Source organism: Botryllus schlosseri, chromosome 7 (assembly GCF_051294905.1).
Source record: "Botryllus schlosseri isolate E-star chromosome 7, Bs_hap1, whole genome shotgun sequence".
NCBI classification, from domain to species: domain Eukaryota; kingdom Metazoa; phylum Chordata; class Ascidiacea; order Stolidobranchia; family Styelidae; genus Botryllus; species Botryllus schlosseri.
Window position 1 is genome coordinate 12,064,031 of NC_137242.1, and position 20,146 is coordinate 12,084,176.

General features: G+C 40.5%; 1 protein-coding gene across 1 annotated transcript in view; it reads left to right on the top strand.

The window, feature by feature from the left end:
- Window positions 1-6,781: 6,781 nt before the first annotated feature.
- LOC145442218 (uncharacterized) overlaps window positions 6,782-20,146 on the top strand; it is a 50,381-nt gene continuing 37,016 nt past the window's right edge. Inside the window, exon 1 of the mRNA XM_080320126.1 lies at window positions 6,782-8,244. Coding sequence (XP_080176252.1) covers window positions 8,184-8,244 — 61 coding nt within the window. The 5' untranslated portion in view covers window positions 6,782-8,183. The remainder of the gene's footprint in view (window positions 8,245-20,146) is intronic.

Genomic DNA, 20,146 nt, shown 5'->3' on the forward strand with positions numbered 1-20,146 from the left:
GAATCCTTTCGCGGGCCGCACTATACGAAATTGGAATTATAGATCATAACGCAATATTGGTGTTTGATTATATAGTGAGGACATGGAGATAATATATATGCCTATTTAAAACATTTCAAACATTGCTCTGATGATATCGTACACGCTACAGAAGCAGTGGCGAGATTTTTATAGGCTGGTCGATCTCAATTACCAATTTGTCAAAACTATAGAGATGAAAGTCGGTTTTCCCGATTCTTAGAACTGGATTGAAATTTAAATCTGTGAGCAGCGATCTGTTCATAGATTTAATAATTCCACTTTTGGTTCAGTTGCAGGACACACAATGCTGAAAGCATCATAACCATGTCAGATTCATACACGCTTCTACTATGTGTAGATAAAATATTAATACCCCAATTCTACGCATACAGAGAACGAATGTACCTTAGACACGAGAGAATCGTTTTTATAAGCACATTACTGAAATAATTAGAACTGGAGTGGCAAGTCTGAAATCACACTCGTGATCCGAATTATGTCAATCCCTTTTCGGATTTTTGTGATGTTTAGCAGTTGGAGCCTTTCAAACTGCGTGGGCCTGGAGATCGGGCTATCGCGCCAGAAATTGAACATGAAAAATAATATAAGTAATTACCTTTGAGCAGTGGTTCTCAAACTTTTTAAAACAGCCCCCCCCCACTTATGATGGTAAAAGATTTGCCCCCACCCCCACCCCCACCCCCTTATCCTCATATCACAAAACGCAACCAGGATGCTAGAAAACCTAACGGACAGTTTGATGGCATGGAAGGTTATGACTGTGGATGAGAGATTTTTCAATATTAAATTCAGACTAAATACAGAGCATTCATTATGAACGGGATGTAAATCGCGCGGAGCGCGAAAAAAATATTCAGTCGAGTTCAGATTCTTGCCCCCTTTCAGATGCTTTCATGCCTCCAAGGGGGTACGCCTCCCAATTTGAGAACCACTGCCTTACAATTATCATGCAGAAATACACTAAGAAAAAGTTTAATCAAGTCTCTGCATTAATTCAATTTTTAGTACGCATATTATCAATATTTTTATTTAGTTTCTTTAGACTCTCGCGGGCCGCACAGAACGGTGTGGAGGGCCGCATGCGGCCCGCGGGCCGTAGTTTGCCCACCCCTGATCTAGAAACATTCAAATCGCAAAGCTCAAAGAGAATTTCCAAGTTATTGAAATCTCTCGAAAATACTCTATTAGTTATGTTGGTTGACGAAATACTTTTGAGCACCCTCCAACCACACTCCCCACCCTATTGGGGAATTTGGGATGCGGCAGTTACGGACTTCGCGCAAGAATACAAAACGTTGTGTGCGATAAACCGTCCTCTATAAAATGGGCAATGGGTACATTATGACGTAACAAGGAAATGTCCCATCTTCTTTAAAGACATTTGCTATATGATTAGGCCTTTTCAGCGCTATCCATGTATTGTCTTCCAATATAACTACTATGATGCAAAATAAATGTAATCGTGAGTAATCGTGATTATTTTTCCAATATAATCGTAATCGTAATCGACTACTTCCTGATTTTGCTGTAATCGTAATCGTAATCGTAATCGCGTGATTCAGAAGTAATCGTAATCGCAATCGATTACATTCATGAAGTAATCACCCCATGTCTGCATGGCACATACCGACTGTCGCATCGGTACAATTATGTGACCCTGATCAATAGCATGTGGCACATCCTTACGCGTTGCAGACAGCAAAGATTTCGTAGTAAATATTACACGAGGTCTCACTTGTCGAAAACACTGACTGACGGAGGACTTGATTTGCTTTTCAAACCTGCTACAAACTGTGCCAATCCACGGAAGATGCAAGCAAACTGGGCACATTCTCGGCCCAAAGGACGTTCTTAGTGGGAATTTCGAAGTTGCCGTTCAATAATTATTTTCACAATGTGCTCAGGATAGCCATTGGCAAGAAAAATAGATTTGATGGTATTTATTTCCCATTCTATAATTCACCTAGACTGCAAATCATTATTGCCCTCTGTACAAGGGTTGTAATCAAAATCTGTTTACGTTTGAATGGGCAAAATTAATTACGCGGAATATATCGACCATGACCAGTGAATGAAGCCTAATACGATGAACAGATGTGACAAAATTGTTATTCATCTTCTCAACAACACTCTTAGAAATATTCGTAGATTTACCCAAATTATACCGGTAAATTTGTCCCGTCAGTTATATTAACGGTAAATGCTCGTTAAATTAATATACGGACACGTCGAAAGTAAATTTACTTGTTTTTAGAGGGTAAAAAAATTACAGATTAAATTCGTAGAAGCAATTTACGGGATAACCAGTATTTCATATTTACTTTTGGATTTGTAAAAGCACTTTACTGGATAATCAGTATTCTGGATTTACTTTTGCATTCGTAAAAGCGATTTACTGGATAATCATTAGTTACAAAATTGCGATTGCACTTACAATTCGATCATTTTACACGCTTACGGTCTTATGGACATATATATGTGATTTTCGTAATTACATCATGTTTCAATCATCAAGCAAATTACGACATCGATGGCCGTGCTGAATGCTAATCGGTGAATGGTATCCGAACATTTGGGCATTGCAGATACCATCGTTTATATCGCTTTATAAATAGTATCCTTTGAGACATCGAGGTCTAGCAATAGTAGCATGCCAAGCGAATTTGGTATGTTATGTAGTTTTGCTGCAGGTTTGATCTTTTGTGTAATTATCTGTTGGACCAGTTCTGCCACCATTGTAGACTCCTTGACGCATGTATGATGTAAACTGTATATCGAAACACTGGAGCTGGTGTATAGCCGCCATGCTCCTTTGCCATTGCGACTAGAGTAGTATACGTCCTTTACCTTTTTCCTGCGAATGGCCTTATGAATTGTTTGATCATGAATTCGTAGCTGCTCGAGCGAACAGTACATTGTCACGTCATACATATTCGAGTTATAGCGGCGTCAGACGTCAGACATATCTGAGCCTGAGCACGTGCGGCTGAATGTTCCGAGATAGATATTATATCGACGCGATGTTTTCGTATTGGGTAATAACAAGATGCGTTGCTGTAAGATATTGAGGGTTTCGAAGCGACAGCATAACTTTAGCTTTAGAATATTGCAGGTGTTGATAGCAGATATTGTAGGTATAGCAGTATCCGAGGTGTTTCTGAAGACCTATGTATTTCCGTTACAGTTTAATGATGAACAGGAGCTATGGCTTATAAGAATGTATTACATTTTCTGACATTGAACTACACGAAAATGGAAGCGTTATGGCATTATGAATCATGACGTCGAATGCTTATGTGATAGAAAGGGATCATGTCGCCTCTCGCTTCTAGCACGGTGCCGTGCGAAATGCATTGGACGTGCGATGCAAAGGAATATTGCCAGAAAAAGTTTGCAATCACGCTGGAAAAGATGATTCAGGTACGAAGTCCTAGGCCAGCTAGAGGTATCAAACTCAACTTGCGTCGCTGGCCGGATTCAAACTTTCAAACCGCTCGCGGGCCGGATCAGTCAAATCATTTCAAAATGTTACGGTACATCAAAACGCCCGCCCTTACTTTTCGCTTGAATAGTTTATTATCAATCCTGTATACATTTTGGTATATTACATAACATTCACGATCATATCATATGGATATATTCTACCAGCACCTTTACTCGCAAACAACGGAATTTTTGCAAAAATTCAAAGATTGATCGTTTGAATTCAACCGCTAAAACACTGACTCTAACGACGGAATAGCCTGATATATTTGTATGCTCCCTTTGTTTTATTCGTAATCTGCCGTTAACTCATCGTATGCGCTTTGAGGAACACAAGGGATTTAATTGTAAACGCAGACATTAGAATTTGGCTCATTATTAATCGTCATTCGGGTTTCTCTGTCTGTCTGGGGCCTTTGGGTAGAAGTGATACAGCAGTGCGACCAAATATATTTGAATTGTATTTTTTGTAACTATTATATTCTCCATGCAACCTGCATAACAGTTTCTTTTTCACTTCACGAATAACTACTTTTTGGCTCATTTTTTCATAAAAATATGAACTCAGTGTGCACTTTTTGATGTTTTGGGAATTGGATGTCAGTATCACCAACTTGTTCGTGATGATGACTAGAGTAAAACCATAACACCACTGTCGCATAATTATATTACGGCCTATGATCTTGACATTTGTGGCCTTGCGGGAAGTATTTCTTACAATAATATCTCAACATTTGTTAGAAAATGTGCTGGGTAATACAGGGGTTTTTCAAACTACTCAGAATTGCTTCGCAGGCCGCATGCGGCTTACGGGCCTTATGTTCGACACCGCTATCCTAGGCCATCATTATTCGAGAATTTGACGAGAATATGAAAAGTCGCAGTATGTCATACTATAGCGTCTCAAAGTTTCCAAATTGTAACTGTGTTGATGACTGCATAATCTTTGTTCAGACTATAGAAGAAACTACAAAAGAGCATGGCCCAAAGTACAATCCTTAAACTGCTGCTGAAGTTTTGATGAAGCCCTCTTCATTCAGGCAGTTGCTGACTGATGATCTTCACAAGAAAGACTGGATTTTCGTCATTACCCGCACTTACTTTTTTTTACGTGTTCCCGCAACAAATAAACCTGATTCAAATTTACTGGTCTCAGGAACGTAAAACTGCTGCAAGGGACCAGACGAGTATATTGATGTTACAGCAGATTTCTGTTCCTTTAGTTACGGAAATTTTCCGTAAAACTTCCTACGGTCAGCATATGTAAAATCATATTACGGGGAGAGTTATTTCAAATTTACTGGTCTCATCAGCGTAAAACTGCTGCACTGGACCAGACCAGTAACTTGGTATTACAGCCGTTTTCTGTTACGTCAGGTAACGGGAATTTTCCGTAAAAATTTGAACAGTCAGTCTTTGTAAAAATAAATTACGGTCAATATTATTTACGGGAAAATATTTTTCAAATTTACCGGTCTCAGAGTCGTAAAACTGCTGCCAGGACCAGACCAGTAATTTGGCATAGAATATTTTTAACAGTGAAACACATCCAAAAATGATGACGATTCTTTCTATTCTTTCTCAACGGTGACACCAAAGAATATCGGAGATCTGAAGAAAGTTTTTTGGACGTACACATGATGAATGAAATAGAATTCAGTACACTTTCATAATTTTGGTTTGGTCGAATGAGTCGATTATAGTCCGTATCAAACATCCCGTGACGGAATTTCACTCCAAGTTATGTACCTTCAAAATGGCGTTACTGCTTCGAATGATGGTCTGCCAAGCACGGACGTGCATTTTGAATTTGAAAATCAGGTTTTACCACAATGGCAATTCTGATAATATAAACGACAATTCTCGTGTGCAGATGGCAACTTATGGCACCATGGATACCTGAGGGCAGAACGAGATGGTCAAATTTGTAGTAATGTTTGCAGAAATATATAATAAGAAAGGGAACCGAAGAATTTGATGCGTCTTAACGTCCGTTGTATGATGAGGGCAACTGATCATAGGGAATGGCTTTATACTTATATGATAGGGCAATGTCGCGAAGTAACGTTAAGCGAAGAAAAAACAACAACATTGAGTTGATTCTGAAATAGTTAGTCATTAGTGAGTAGTCAGTGGTTCGTCTCACCGTTTCGACATGACTTCATCGAATGGATAAACGACTCGCGACACCGTCGTGCTGAATCCACGTAATGAGGTTTAAGCATTGCAAAGAACAGTATAAAATAGTGCTGGACTGAATGACTTGCAAAATATTACGAAACACTCATAATAATCGTATTTATTCTGCGTATGTGCAAAGCTATTATTATGTCTTAAACTCACAGTCTCGCCAATGTCTTTGATTTTGCATAGGTTTGATGTTTGCCTCCCCTCTCCTTTCGCGCTGTATTTTTGAACAATAAATATGAAAATTGGTAATGCTGGGTGGAAAAATGTTCAAATTTAGTTTTTCATGAACGTCGACGGTAAATATCAATAATCATTGACGGTTTTCACAATTTTCCCGAACTCATCCTGGCGACAGGTGAGGCACTGCCTCACTTGCCTATCCTGGCCGCACGTCACTGACCTCACCGCACGTCATTGGAATTTAGTAGTGGTCTGACCACGACTTAAGAATATATTGTACAGTCTAGTCTAGACCGTTCAGGCGCAAGCTTACGTTTCCTTGCAACTTGCAAGTACTCGCCTGAAAATGGCACAGCGGCGGAATATATTGATTTTATGGAATTATTATAGCATTTCATAGTTCATTTGATACATTTGTTGACCTTTAAAAGTCAGTCTGTACTTGACCATTGTGTTGTGGCACAATGTGGCCTGAGTAGTAGCTGGGTATCGTGTACTACTGAACATTATTATGTTAGGCTTGGAATTAGCAATATCACGTCTTAGGTCCGTTTCCACGTTTTCGTTCACATAGATGGAGCCTTTCTAAGAGATTCGCGTTCACACGAATCAGAACCTTTCAGAGGTTCGCACAACTCCTAGGCCGTAGACGATTCTTGAAGAGTTTTCTACCCTGTTTCCTAATACTATTATGAAACCGAACCTGATATGTGAGATCCCACACAGTGGACTAAAGAGCCCACTTAACCCGACATTTAATACCCACGCAGTCGATTAGATCCCGTATCAAACTTCTTATGGCGGAATTGCTCAACACGGTATATATACCGTCAAAAATAAATTTATGATGATGGTATGCTAAGCACGACCTCGCACTATTACATTTGAAATCAGGTTTTACAACATTGACGATCATGAAAATAGAAGCGATCATCCTTTTGCGGCGATGACGACTTGGATAGTAAGGGCAGAATGATATGGTCAACTTTTCAGAAATAATTAATAAAGACATGGAAGCAAAGAGTTTGTAACATGTTTACATTATTTGTATGGAGACGGTATCTCGTTATAGGAATGGCATTATACTTATAGGCGAGGACAATATCGAGAAGTAATGATGCTGTATACGGAATAGTAGCAAGCAATTGTGTCTATCATCATCATTGGTTTTATTAGAAATTTTATCAGTTCAATACATATGCGATACAATGAATAGACAGGAAGATGTCGAAGCGACTTGGATTAGTCAGGGATATCTAGATAGCCCTGGGATTAGTCTATGGAATCAGACACCCACCTTGGCATTGGCGATGTAAAGAGGAGGCACGCACACTGAATGAAAGTAAAGAAGACAGTATAGAAAAAGAAAGCGACAAGAATAGGGCGGCATGTCATCGAGATCGATAGGTCAGTCGTGGTCCGGTAATCTTGAGGATGGACTGTGTGATTCTTATATCGGTCGACGCTATCATCCAGACTTAGATCGTCATTTCGCTGTGCTATTTTGTGGAGCCTGCATCCGTTAAGCTATTCTTCACCCATGTTTTCGATATTTGAGTAGGAGTCTAATTTGCTTTATGCGAAACGCGATAGTTATAATTAAGAATGGTGCGAACCACTGAAAGGTTCTGATTCGTGAGGTGAACACGGACCTATATGACGTACCGATGCGACTGTGCGTACAATTGCGACATATTGTTTATGTTAATTAATGCATCTTACATTTCCATAATTAGCAACAATCTTGATTGAATCTTTTCGAGTTGCGGTTCGATACGAGTTACATTAGAAAACGCTGTTGCCTTTCAGTTGTGCAATTCGGGAGATTTAGCTCTCAACGATGTGTTAGTAACAAAATCAGATGACGTTAATGACTTATTGGTAAAAGTGTAATGGTTGCATTGTAGGGATGCTCATATAACGAGCTGAGCCCGAAATCGTATTTCGACAACAGTCGATTATTCATGAACGTCACATGCACCGATGCATTGAGCATTTTGATATATATTGTGCAGCTGGCGTTCAGCGTCTTGTAATTGTTAATAATACAGCAGTGATTATAACCCCATATCAGCAATAAACAACCGCTCAGTACGGTAATGCCCTCATAGCTAGTGTCGGCATATTTTTATGTTGTTATACTAATGTGATTGTTACAATTCCATAGTATGTAACACTGACGACTTGTTTGACGTTTACTCGATACCATATATCCTCTGTGATGGAATGATATTGTCGGCCTAAAATTTTTGCTTTATAGTCGGAATAGTGTGTAGATACAGTAAAACATGGTGCTTTTCATTGTCGCTGTCATTGCATTGCTGCTTGGAAACTTGCATATTGGATTAGGTGAGTGCAAACGAGTGTGAATTTTACAGGCTATGCTCATGTGAAATACGACTAGCAATAGCCGTTCCATCAGAAAGTTTCACATCAGTGATCCTCTGAGACAAATTAAGTTACCTGAATAAGGAATGAGTTAATATGTATGATAAAACTTCAAAGTTTATACAACGGCAATAATCCGGCTTATACTACGATTTTAAATGTCATAGTGCAGTGGTCGGGAACCTATGGCTCGCGAGCCATATATGGCTCTTTTGGGCATAAGATATGGCTCTTTGCCAAATATTTATTTTTGTACTGAATTGATCAATATTGTAGCGAAGTGTTGGTAAATTCTCATCACGTCCAAAATAATTATTATTTTGGCAGTATAAACATATGTTTGAGAGGTAAAGACAATGCCGTCTTCCGGTTTAGGGGCTCGGACCCACTCTTTTCAAAATCATCAAATTTAAACAATCGGCACTGTCACGCCGGCGGCCAACATCACTCGCGAATTTTATTTACCCGACTCGAAATCTTGAATTGTGCGATACGTTGATTAATCAAAGAGCATAGCAGACACGGCGACGCCCATTTTAAAACGCAGTTTTCCAATACACATTGCCTTTCTGATCTACGGCGCGAAATGAACTGTTGTGGATGTGACATTCACAATTACAAACTCGAATTACAAACAACGCCATAGCTATCCACGTTCTTGATTGGTAAGTATAACTCTCATGTGTAGTACGGCGATAAAATGTATGCGTGTAGCGCAACGTTATGCTACCGCCGAATACTTTGAGAATTGAGAAATCGATAAGTATTTAGTTAGATTTTCGGAATCAGTGTGACAGTCACATTCGATTAATATCAGTTATATTAAATTCTAAGCTACTTACGATGAATTGCGTTATCAATGGTGAGGTTTGGCCAATCTGTGCCTTACCTCTCGTTTCGAGCTTTATTTTCGAACAATAAATACCCGTTTATACAGAGAAAATATGGCGCAAACGAGGAATCCCATGTAGTGAGTTCAAATTAGTGCTAATATGACATCACTGATTTTCAATTGTGATGTAGCAGTCGATTGGCATGTATGGCTCTTTGGGAGTTGAGATGGAAAAAATAGGGCCAATATGGCTCTTCGGACAAAAAAGGTTCCCGACCACTGTAATAGTGGGTCGTATACCATCCATATACCGACGCTAGATTGTGACTGATAACGGACCTTACATCGATCAGAATACGTCACTGTATCAGGAGTAACTGGTGAATGCGTCTAGGTCAGTGGTGGGCAAACCTTTAAGCTCGCGGGCCGCATTCAACATTTGAATCCATTCGAGGGCCGCACTATATAAAATTGGGATACTAAGGCAAAATTCAATTAAATAGTATATTCATATTGAAATGAACCCGAATATTTTCGGCTGACTCGTCAGGGGTAATCGTCAGCAACTAGTAGAGAATTGGAAAGAACATTGTATATCACCAATCGTATCACAAAATATGACGTCACCAGCATGAAATTTCGAATGAGAGAGCGTTCAATGTACTATTTTTAGGTGGTACACGAACTCCTTTTGTTGACAGAGTTTTGGTTGGTGTATTTTGATAAAAGTTGATTCCAAGGCACACAAATGGAATTGTGAACGGCCTCGCCCTACGATTCGACATTCAACAAAAGGAGTTCGTGTACCACCTAAAAATAGTACATTGAACGCTCTCTCATTCGAAATTTCATGCTGGTGACGTCATATTTTGTGATACGATTGTTGATATACAATGTTCTTTCCAATTCTCTACTAGTTGCTGACGATTACCCCTGACGAGTGTCAGCCGAAAATATTTGGGTTCATTTCAATATGAATATACTATTTAATTGTATATTTAAGTTCTGTACCTCCAAGAAGCTCTTCAAATAAGGCAAAATTCAATATTTCCATTTGATTATATAGTGACCAACGACATGGGAATACTCTATATGTATTTTTATATTTAAAACGAACCAAATATTGATTTGATGATGACGTAAACGCGTCAGAAACATCGACGAGAATTTATAAGCTGTTCGTCCACGGACCCGTCCTCATGGTCGAAACTGGGCATGAAAGTCGGTTGTCCCGATTCTTCGAATTGGATGTAAAGTTGAGTCTGTGAGAAGCGATCTGTTCATAGATTTGCTTATTGTACTTTTGGTTTAACTCCAGGACACACAATGCTGGCAGCATCATAACCATGCTACCTTTGAATACGCTTCTACAATATAAAAAATATTATAAATATAATTACTTCTATACATATAAAGAACGAATCTATCTAACACACTCGTGAATCGTTTTTTACAAGCATTGCAAAAAAAGTAATGAACTTGATCGTGTTGCCAATCTAAAATCACACTCGTGGCGTGGTTCGAATTAAATCATTTACGTTTCACTTTCTGTAATATTTAGCAATTGATATTTTCAAAATGCATGGGCCTCGAAGTCAGGATATCCCGCCTTCAATGAAATAACATTAATACTATGATACGAATAAACTTACCATTATCATGTTAAAAGATATTAAGAAAAAGTGTCATCAAGTACCCGCAGTAATTTGATTTTTAGTACGCATTTTATCAATATATTCAGAACGTTACTTAAGGCTTTCACGGGCCGTAATTTGCCCACCCTTGCTCTAGGTCAGAGGTCACAAACACGCGGTCCGCGAGACCATTTTGTGCGGCCCGCGACGGCATTTTGGATTTCGCAGTAACTACCATTTTTCTAAATTTGAGAACTTGGAATTCGCTCTAAAACAACTCCAGAAGCCTGAAACTACTCATCAAACTTCACTAATACATCACTTTCAAAAGTTACCACGCAGTGGAAGATCAACTATTACGTGAAATTACTTGTTTATGATGGTAAAACATGACCTGTTCATGATTGGTGACTGAAAATTGTGATTTGAACTTGGGCGCGACCGTCTGTAGAATTACTCGTACTCGTACTCGTACTTTTGCGACTCGGAATGCCGTGACTTGGTACAACCATCGTGTCCTATATGGTGTGGACTGTGGACACAAGCAAATCTCACGGCTCAGTGAAATTGGTAAACGTAACACTTTCCATTTGGTCAAAGGCAATTTGAAGCTAATTTTTGACCGGCTTGCCTAGCATGAAATTTGATAAAACGGGTATCAATCGAAAGCTACCGCGGAAATGATTGCAAGAATATATATTTATTCTGCTCGTGGTCCTGGAACTCCCCAAAATAAGCCTAGAATGTTGCATTGTAAGTGAATTTGGTATGGTGTCGCAGTAATGACGTCTGGGATCAGGTGAGGACCACCGCAAGCTGCAAGCGTATTGGCCATTGTTGCGCATGCGATTGAGCATTCACACTTTCAATCTCGTGCGCATTTGCTCCTGAGCTGCTCAGACGCCATGGTTGCATCACAATACCAAACTCTCTTACAACGCAACATCCGAGGGTTATTTTGGCGAGTTCCAGTGCCACGAACAGAATGAAATTTATACTTTCGCAATCAGTACCGTGGTAGCTTTCCATTGATACCCGTTCCCAGTCAACAAAAGTGTGCACATTCAATGCCGAAACAGGCGAAGAAAGTGCAGGAGAGAAGTGAACGCAACTGTTTTGACACTACAGTGAGGCGGCACCTTTGATGTACAAAAACTGATCGCTCTCGAATTCAGAAGATCGATTGTTCTCCTTTCCGTCGGTCGGCCAGCGAGATTGGTGACAGCGTAATTACCCAATCAAATTGCGCTTGAATATCACGCGGCTTCACCGTGACGTTTCTTCTGCGTGGCTTTTCCAGGTTCGTGAGCACTTGAGCGTGGAGTGATTGTGATGTCATAAGTCATCGGATGTTGTTTACCGCTACACACTTGAAGTTTGAATTATCGTCCGTACAGGCGAATTGTATTTCCGAGACTGTAGCGATGGAGGGGAAGTGAAGTTCTTTGTTGAGATAAGTGGAGCAAGAGATAGTTCGGGTTATTTTTGAGATTTTTTACATGCTTGCTTAGATGTGTATTGGTAGTCAAAAGGTGTTTCGAATAGCAGATCAGTCGTATTAATTGCTTGTTTGCGTTAGGCTTGTAAAATAGTACTTGATATAAATGCTGACTTTGATTTTTCCGTGGCCTGAAGTGTCAGGTTGGCGGCAGTGAACAGCGTGATACTTGTCAAGTGCTTTGACCGTTATGCGTACTACCGACTGGTTGATATATATTTCAATGCTAAACCGCGGAAAAGTGTCGTTACCGCGCGCCGAATCTTGACGTGTTGTGGTTATGGCTTTGACATCATTTGTTAGTGCATTCATTAATGTAGGCTAGGTATATTACCGAAACATGGGATATGCTCAACCATATACGTTCTCTGACTGCATTATCTGTGAGTGAATTTACAATCGTTACAACGGTTGCCATTTCAACTGTTTAGCCAAATACTATATCTTGTAATAATTTCTGATTAAATTTTGTGACACTCATTTCAGTTAATCTGCGAGTTATTTTATTGCTATATTTAGCCTTTATTTCACGATGGAGACCGAAGCCATGAAATGACTGCGATATGCCCAAATATCCGTATACATCTGATGGTGAATTGAAAGAAATGCAGCGTTGGCGAAGGCAACAGTTCATAAAATATCGTTCTCCAAGCATTGGTTCAGCCTGCAGCGACTATGTCCTTGATCAGCCGATTATCACTACTAAGGATATCTCGCTTTCTGTACATCGATGAATATGAGGCCAGTGGAATTACCCAGATATCAGTGACCAAGCCAAGCCTAAACGTGGGTTTTATCATTCACAATTGGGTTCTGAATGAAGTTAGCGTCCCACACAGTGAGCTGGCTGCTGATGGTAGCTCCGCGTTGCGTTGACCCTATTCTTCCCGCCAGACTTGTTTGATAAACCAGATTTTGTCTGCATTTCAATTCTATAACAAGAATAGTTGTATCAAACTTGTCCCGGAAAGAACATCTCTCTGTATTTCAACTGAAATCAATGTGTCGTTTTATGCATTTTATATGACTGTCTGTCTGTATTTGACCGGTATTTTGAATGTATGCTCGTGGTGGATTTTATTATAACTAACACGATAATGAAAATATATTTAATTGTCAATTGTGATGTCTTGCAACATAAGGTTAATATATCTGCCAGAAAGCAACAATGATTCAGGTAGCCATAGGGTTACTAGCGGTCGTAAGCTGCAGTAGCGAGAGGGTTAATGAACGGCTACTTAAGGGTTAATGAGTGTGCAGCTTAAGTGCGAAAAGTGTATCTTTTGAAGCATCATTTTGACATCATATGCGGAAAATACGCCTGGCGATCGCTTCCCATTTTGTTGACTGGGTTTTATCAAATTTAATGCTGGACAAGCCGGTCGAAATTAGCGTCAAATTGCCTTTGACCAAATGGAAAGTGTGACGTAGACCAATTTCACTGAGCCGTGAGATTTGCTTGTGTCCACATCATATAGGACACTATGAACAAAACTATCAAACTGGTAGGAGAGATAGTAAAATAACAAAAGGTCGTAGCTTGCATTGCGTAGCTTATTTAGATATCTAAGCAGGTAGGTATGGCAACCACCATTGGCGTTATGTTGCTCCTTTGATTTGTAGTTGGTTACATACTGTGCCATCTTGGGTATCTTTATATATCTTATTATCGCCAATTTAATGTGGCGAGTATTAACTAGTCGTAGCCTACGCTTCACAGCTGTAACACCAATGGATTCTTCGGCGATTGCACAATGCACATTTCTATTGCTATGGCACAGATCCATTAGTTCAAGAACTGTTATTGATCTGTTCCAACATTCGAAGGTAAAATCAAACGCCGATTCTATTTGACTTCGGTAATGACATGATCAAAATGTAGCCTAGTTATCAGGAGTAGGCCTGTGCTCGAAATCCGGAAATAAGACCTACTTTGAAATACATTGAATTCCCCTATTATTGGGGCTGCGGCCCGCGGCGCCACCAAAAAGTAGGAAATTGGCCCGCGAGCACATTTGAGTTTGAGACCTCTGCTCTAGGTGTTGCTGATGCTGTTATGGTCAGCCCGTCAAGCATCTGTACAGAGCGCGCAGTAAGACACAAATTTATGGCGAATTTAAATATGTAATTATTGTAACACGAGAAATGTTGAGTGTCCATGAGCCTTGGAGCTCAATAGTGACTTTAGCGGTCATCCGTACCCGCGTGATTTGTTAATCAGTTTGAGGCTTGGTGCTGGTGATAAGTTTTTGTCAGTGATTCAAATTAGTCAAAATTAGGGGTATAAGGGATTCGATTATTGTATTGTTTGGACGTTTGGTGCATCATTGAGGTAATTGTCGTTATTCATTTAGATTATCAGTTTAGCCTAGAGAGTTAACTGTTGTTAACCGATTTGTAACCGCTGCCTTGAAGTTGACGTGGACTTTCATTTGATAAATTTGTGTTCCTATTTCTGTAATTGCTTGAATTACTTTGACCGTGTCTCAGGGGTAGGCTCGGATAATAGGACGCATAGAAACTAGGTAGTGGTTGGAATCGAGTTAGCAAGCTACTCGATCAGTCTAAGTTGATACAGCCAAGTCTCTAATCGAGCCAAATATAACGTACTATCGTAACTAGGCTACGATCAAAAGTACGTTACATTAAGTTAACAACACTACTCGTTTGTGGTTAAAAGCTTCTTATTAGCTTTATACCGTATTTTGCAGTTATATAGTGTCTGCAAAACTGATTGCCCCAATACTTGTGAGTCTTCAAATTGAGTACCGGTATTCCATTCATTCCTATACCTAATTATTGTAGTGTTCACGTTGACTGAAAGGCATTGTTTACAACTGAGGTTTCAGCGGCACTCGAAGGGTTGGACTATAGTTAAATAGTCATGGCGATGAAGGAACCTGTCGCAAAGGATGAATTGGACGAGGCGCTCGCTTGTTTGGGAGAACAATATAAATTTATTGAAGAAAAAATGTTAAATCCGGATGAGACCCTGCAAATGTACCGCAAGGAGTTGGAACGGGCATTTGAGAAATATGTTACAGTCCAACGACTGTATACTATGGGAATAGAGAATGATATTGTAAAGACAACACACATCAAGGATTATGAAAGGGAGCTTCGGTATTATCAAGAATTTCGATACAAACTTCAAGAATGCTGTAACAAGTGTATCAAGCCCTCTTTAGCACCGTCAATCGGTCGCTCATCTATTCGATCAGGTACCTCATACTCCTTCAAGAGTATTGACAGTGAAAGTTCGAGACGTATTAAAGCTATAGCTTTGAGAGAAAAGGCTCGTTTGAAATTGAAGCAGCAAGTAGAAAGAGAGTCTCTGGAGGATGAGCGTATACAGGTGGAACGCAAATTGGCTCGCCAAAAAAATGCGCACCAATATGAATTAGCCTGCGCTGAAGTTGAGGCTTGGGAATTGGGTGATGACAGAATTGACATTCTTGAAACGCCATCTTATCCAAATCCCAAAGAACAGGATGTCGTTGAAACCAGACCGTGTCTGGTAGCATCACGAAGGCACGAGAAAGGTTCATTGTTACAAGGGCAGGGTTTCGAATACCCGGGATGCAACGTGACTCAAAGAGAAGGCCAAGAATTTCAGAAAACGTTGTCGCAGCCTGAAATAACCAGGCCCAATGAAAGGCACACCCAAAAAATTGAAGATCGTGGTGATTTGATGGAGATTGCCACGGCTCTGCGGAACGCTTCAGATTTGCCAAAATTAGAACTATTGACGTTTGATGGTTCACCAAAGGAATATACAAGATTCATTCGAAACTTTGAGAAAAATATCGAAAGCAGGGTTTCAGATGGTTATACCCGATTGACGTATCTGTTACAATACTGTAAACGAGAGGCCAAGGAATCAATTCTGCATTGTGCATCCTTTATAGATGGAAATGAGGGCTATAAAACAGCAAAACATATACTGCAAACCGCGTACGGTCGGACCTTTACTATCGGCCGTCAATTTATGGAAGAATTGAATGCCAACCCTAACCTGAAACGAGGGGATAATGAAGGATTAATAGCGTTTTCAAGGAAATTACAGCAATGTTATATAACACTGAAGAATTTGGATCAATACTCAGAATTGGAAAATTTCGACAATTTGGCAAAAATTGCATCTAAGTTACCACCAAATCTGTTAAATGACTGGATCAAATTATCAGCCACAAAAGAAAAGCAAAATGTTGCACCGTCCTTCCATGATCTGGTTGTCATGGTGTCCGATGCAGTGGAATGCTCAAATTCGAGCATGGCCAAGGTGATTAATTCTATTAATAAGGAGCAATCCACTCAAAGAGCATCCGGTACAAGGAACAAATATTACGCCAATGCTACAACTGCAGAATTTGAGGCGACAGATAACAAGGGTTGTATCGCTCCTAAAGAAATTAATATGGTATGCCCCGACTGTAATGGCAGTCATTCGCTTAAAACCTGCTCTTCATTCTCAAAGAAAAGCCCGGAGGATAAATATAAACTGATCAGAGTCAGTAATATTTGCGCGAATTGCTTTATACCAGGACATATCGCGAAAACATGCAGATGGCCAAACGCTTGTACTGTGCAGTCTTGCAAAGCTGGAAAGCATCATACCCTTTTGCATCGAAGTGAGAACAATGCCGCCGATGAAGAAGGGGTTCAAAACTCTGTTGTTGGTCCGCGATCCTTCGCCTCAACGATCCTTGGACGGGGAGTATATTTGAATGTTGTTCCGGTGAGAGTTCATTCTCAGAGCGGTATACTTCTCGAAGTTTGGGCCTTTTTGGACCCGGGCAGTAGTGTGTGCTTTTGCAGCAAAGCTTTGACAGAAATGTTGTCTGCCAAGACGCGGAAACTGTCCTACTCTTCAATGACAATACACGGAACAAAGACTCAATCTGGTGAGTTTGTTGATTTAAGTATTGAAGCACTGGAAGGCAACAGTCGAGTCAATCTCAAGCACGTGCTGTCAATTGACAAAATCCCTGCTTCAGCCAACAAGTATAAGGAAAATCCGGATATTGAACGCTACCCTCATTTGAGTGGGATTGAATTTCCCAGTCTTCCATGTGATGAAGTTCATTTATTAATTGGTTCTAATGTAAGTGAATCATTGTGGATTGAAGAATCAAGGGAAGGTCGTTCGGGGGAACCTGTTGCACAGAAATCTCCATGGGGTTGGAGTTTAGTCGGACCAAAGCCGGAAACCACAAGTGATTCTGAAGTCGATGTTATCAACTTTATTCAAATTCAAGACGTACTGACAGAACAAATTGAAGATTTGTGGAATACAGACTTCAAAGATGTGGCCTTGACACCACAACCCGTCTTGTCTAGAGAAGATCGTTATGCACTCAATTGTGTAAAAGACGGTATAAGAAGAGTGGATGGGCATTATGAGGTCCCACTACCGTGGCGACCAGGATGTCCCAAGCTTCCAAACAACCGACCAGTTGCAGAGAAACGTCTGTCTTGCTTGCACAAAAGACTGTCCAAAGACTCCGTCTTGAAAGAAAAATACTGCGAGGAAATGAAGAAATTCATCGATAAAGGTTTCGCCCGGATTGTGCCGGAAAATGAAATTGATGCACCGAAAGACAAGACCTGGTATCTGCCACATCAACCTGTGCTTTCTGATAGAAAGCCGGGGAAAGTGAGACTAGTTTTTGACGCAGCTTCTCAATTTCGGAATACATCTTTGAATCAACAACTACTCCAGGGTGCGGATTTGGCAAACAGCCTACTTGGTGTTCTTCTGAGATTTCGTCAAGGGAAGTATGCCATCTTGGCAGACATCACTGCGATGTTTCTCATGGTTAAAGTCAGTAAAGAAGATTGGAACACACTTCGGTTTCTGTTTTGGCCTGGAGGTGACCTTACAAAGGCACCAGTTGAATATAATATGATGGTGATGAACTTTGGAAACAGTTGCAGCCCATTTTGTGCAAACTATTGCTTAAGGCAAACAGCTATTGACTATGGTCAAAACTACCCACCGGAAATTGCAAGGAATGTGGAAAGGCGCGTCTATGTTGATGACTTTCTCTTAACGGCTGACACGGTAGAGGAGGGTAGAAGAATGGCAAGACAGACTCAAGAATTGGTAGCCCAAGGGGGTTTCCACTTATCCAAGTGGATAAGCAATCACAGCGATATTCTTGAGGATATACCAATGGAAGACAGAGCTCCGTTGCAATCTAACATTGATTTGGATGAGGATAAACCAGAACGTGTTCTGGGTGTGCAGTGGTCAGTGCAAGAAGATTGTTTTTTGTATCGCATAGAGTTGAAATCGAAGCCAAAAACCAAACGTGGTGTATTAAGCATTTTATGCTCAATTTATGATCCAATGGGATTGGTGAGTCCTGTCATACTGACGGCAAGATTACTTTTTCAGAACTTATGTCGGATTGATATCTCCTGGGATGAACAGATTCCAGATGACATTGCAGTCAAGTGGAGCAAGTGGACGGATTCCCTGTCAAGATTATCTGAATTGCGAGTACATCGTTACATGCTAAGAGATACCGCGGGTGGGATTAAATCAAAGCAGTTGCATCATTTCGGTGACGCATCAAAGTCAGCGTATGGCACAGCATCTTATCTCAGAGTAAAGGACGGTGCTGGAAAAGTGCGCTGCACTCTTTTATTGGCCAGAGCCAGAATTTGCCCTCTGAAAGCAGCATGCACCCTTCCACGTCTGGAGTTAACGGCAGCAGCACTGGCGGTGAAAATGGACCAATGTCTAAGGAAGGAATTGGATATGGAAGGCTTGGAATCCTATTTTTGGTCCGATTCTACATGTGTTTTACAGAGTATTCACAATACATCCACAAGATTCCCAACATTCGTAGCGAATCGATTGTCTAAAATTGAGGAAGGTTCGAAACCGCAGCAATGGCGCTATGTGCCGACAAAATTGAATCCAGCTGATTATGCGTCACGAGGCATGGATGCTCAAGATTTGGTTACTTCCAAGGTATGGCTCGATGGACCTGAATTTCTATATGAAGAACAGAGTGAGTGGCCTGTCATGCCAATCAACTTACCTCAGTTACCAGATGAATTGGTTTCAACAAAAACTATCGTTGCCAGTGCAGTACAGGCAACACAAGAGCCACTAGATCGGTTCTTGGGCAGATTCTCATCGTGGTATAAACTCTTGAAGGCCACTGCTTGGATGATACGCTTCAAAAAATGGTTGAAAGACAAAGGTCAAACGTCTCTAAACGACAATCTGTCACCCAGTGAAATGGAAGCAGCAGCGATGTCGCTGATACGATATGTCCAGGGTAAGCAATACAACTCTGTAATCGCTGCCCTTTCGTCGTTATCCGACCAACCAGGGAAAAGAGTTTTACGGAAGCACAAAATTGCTACTTCTTTATTGAAGTTAAATCCTGGCCTTGTCGATAACGTACTAAGAGTGATTGGCCGTCTGCGAAACTCCACTCTGAAATTTGAAACAAGGTGTCCGATCATCATTCCCAAGGGACATTTGGCTGACCTACTCATCAGGTATTATCATGAAACTTCTCACCACTGTGGGCCTAGTCACACTTGGACGTTGCTTCGTCAGAAATATTGGCTTGTTGGTGGAATAACAGCTGTGAAACGGGTTCTCGGTCAATGTGTGATTTGCAAAAAGCGATCTGCACCTACATTGACTCAATTTATGGCTGATTTACCTAAGGAAAGGTTGATGTCCGATGATGCTCCCTTCTCACACGTCGGAATAGACAACTTTGGACCCTATATCATTAAACAAGGACGAAGCACTCCAAAACGTTGGGGTTTAATTGTGACCTGCATGGCTTCTCGAGCAGTTCATTTGGAGATTGTCCATTCAATGGATGCAGATTCATGTATAAATGCGTTGAGACGTTGCATGACTCG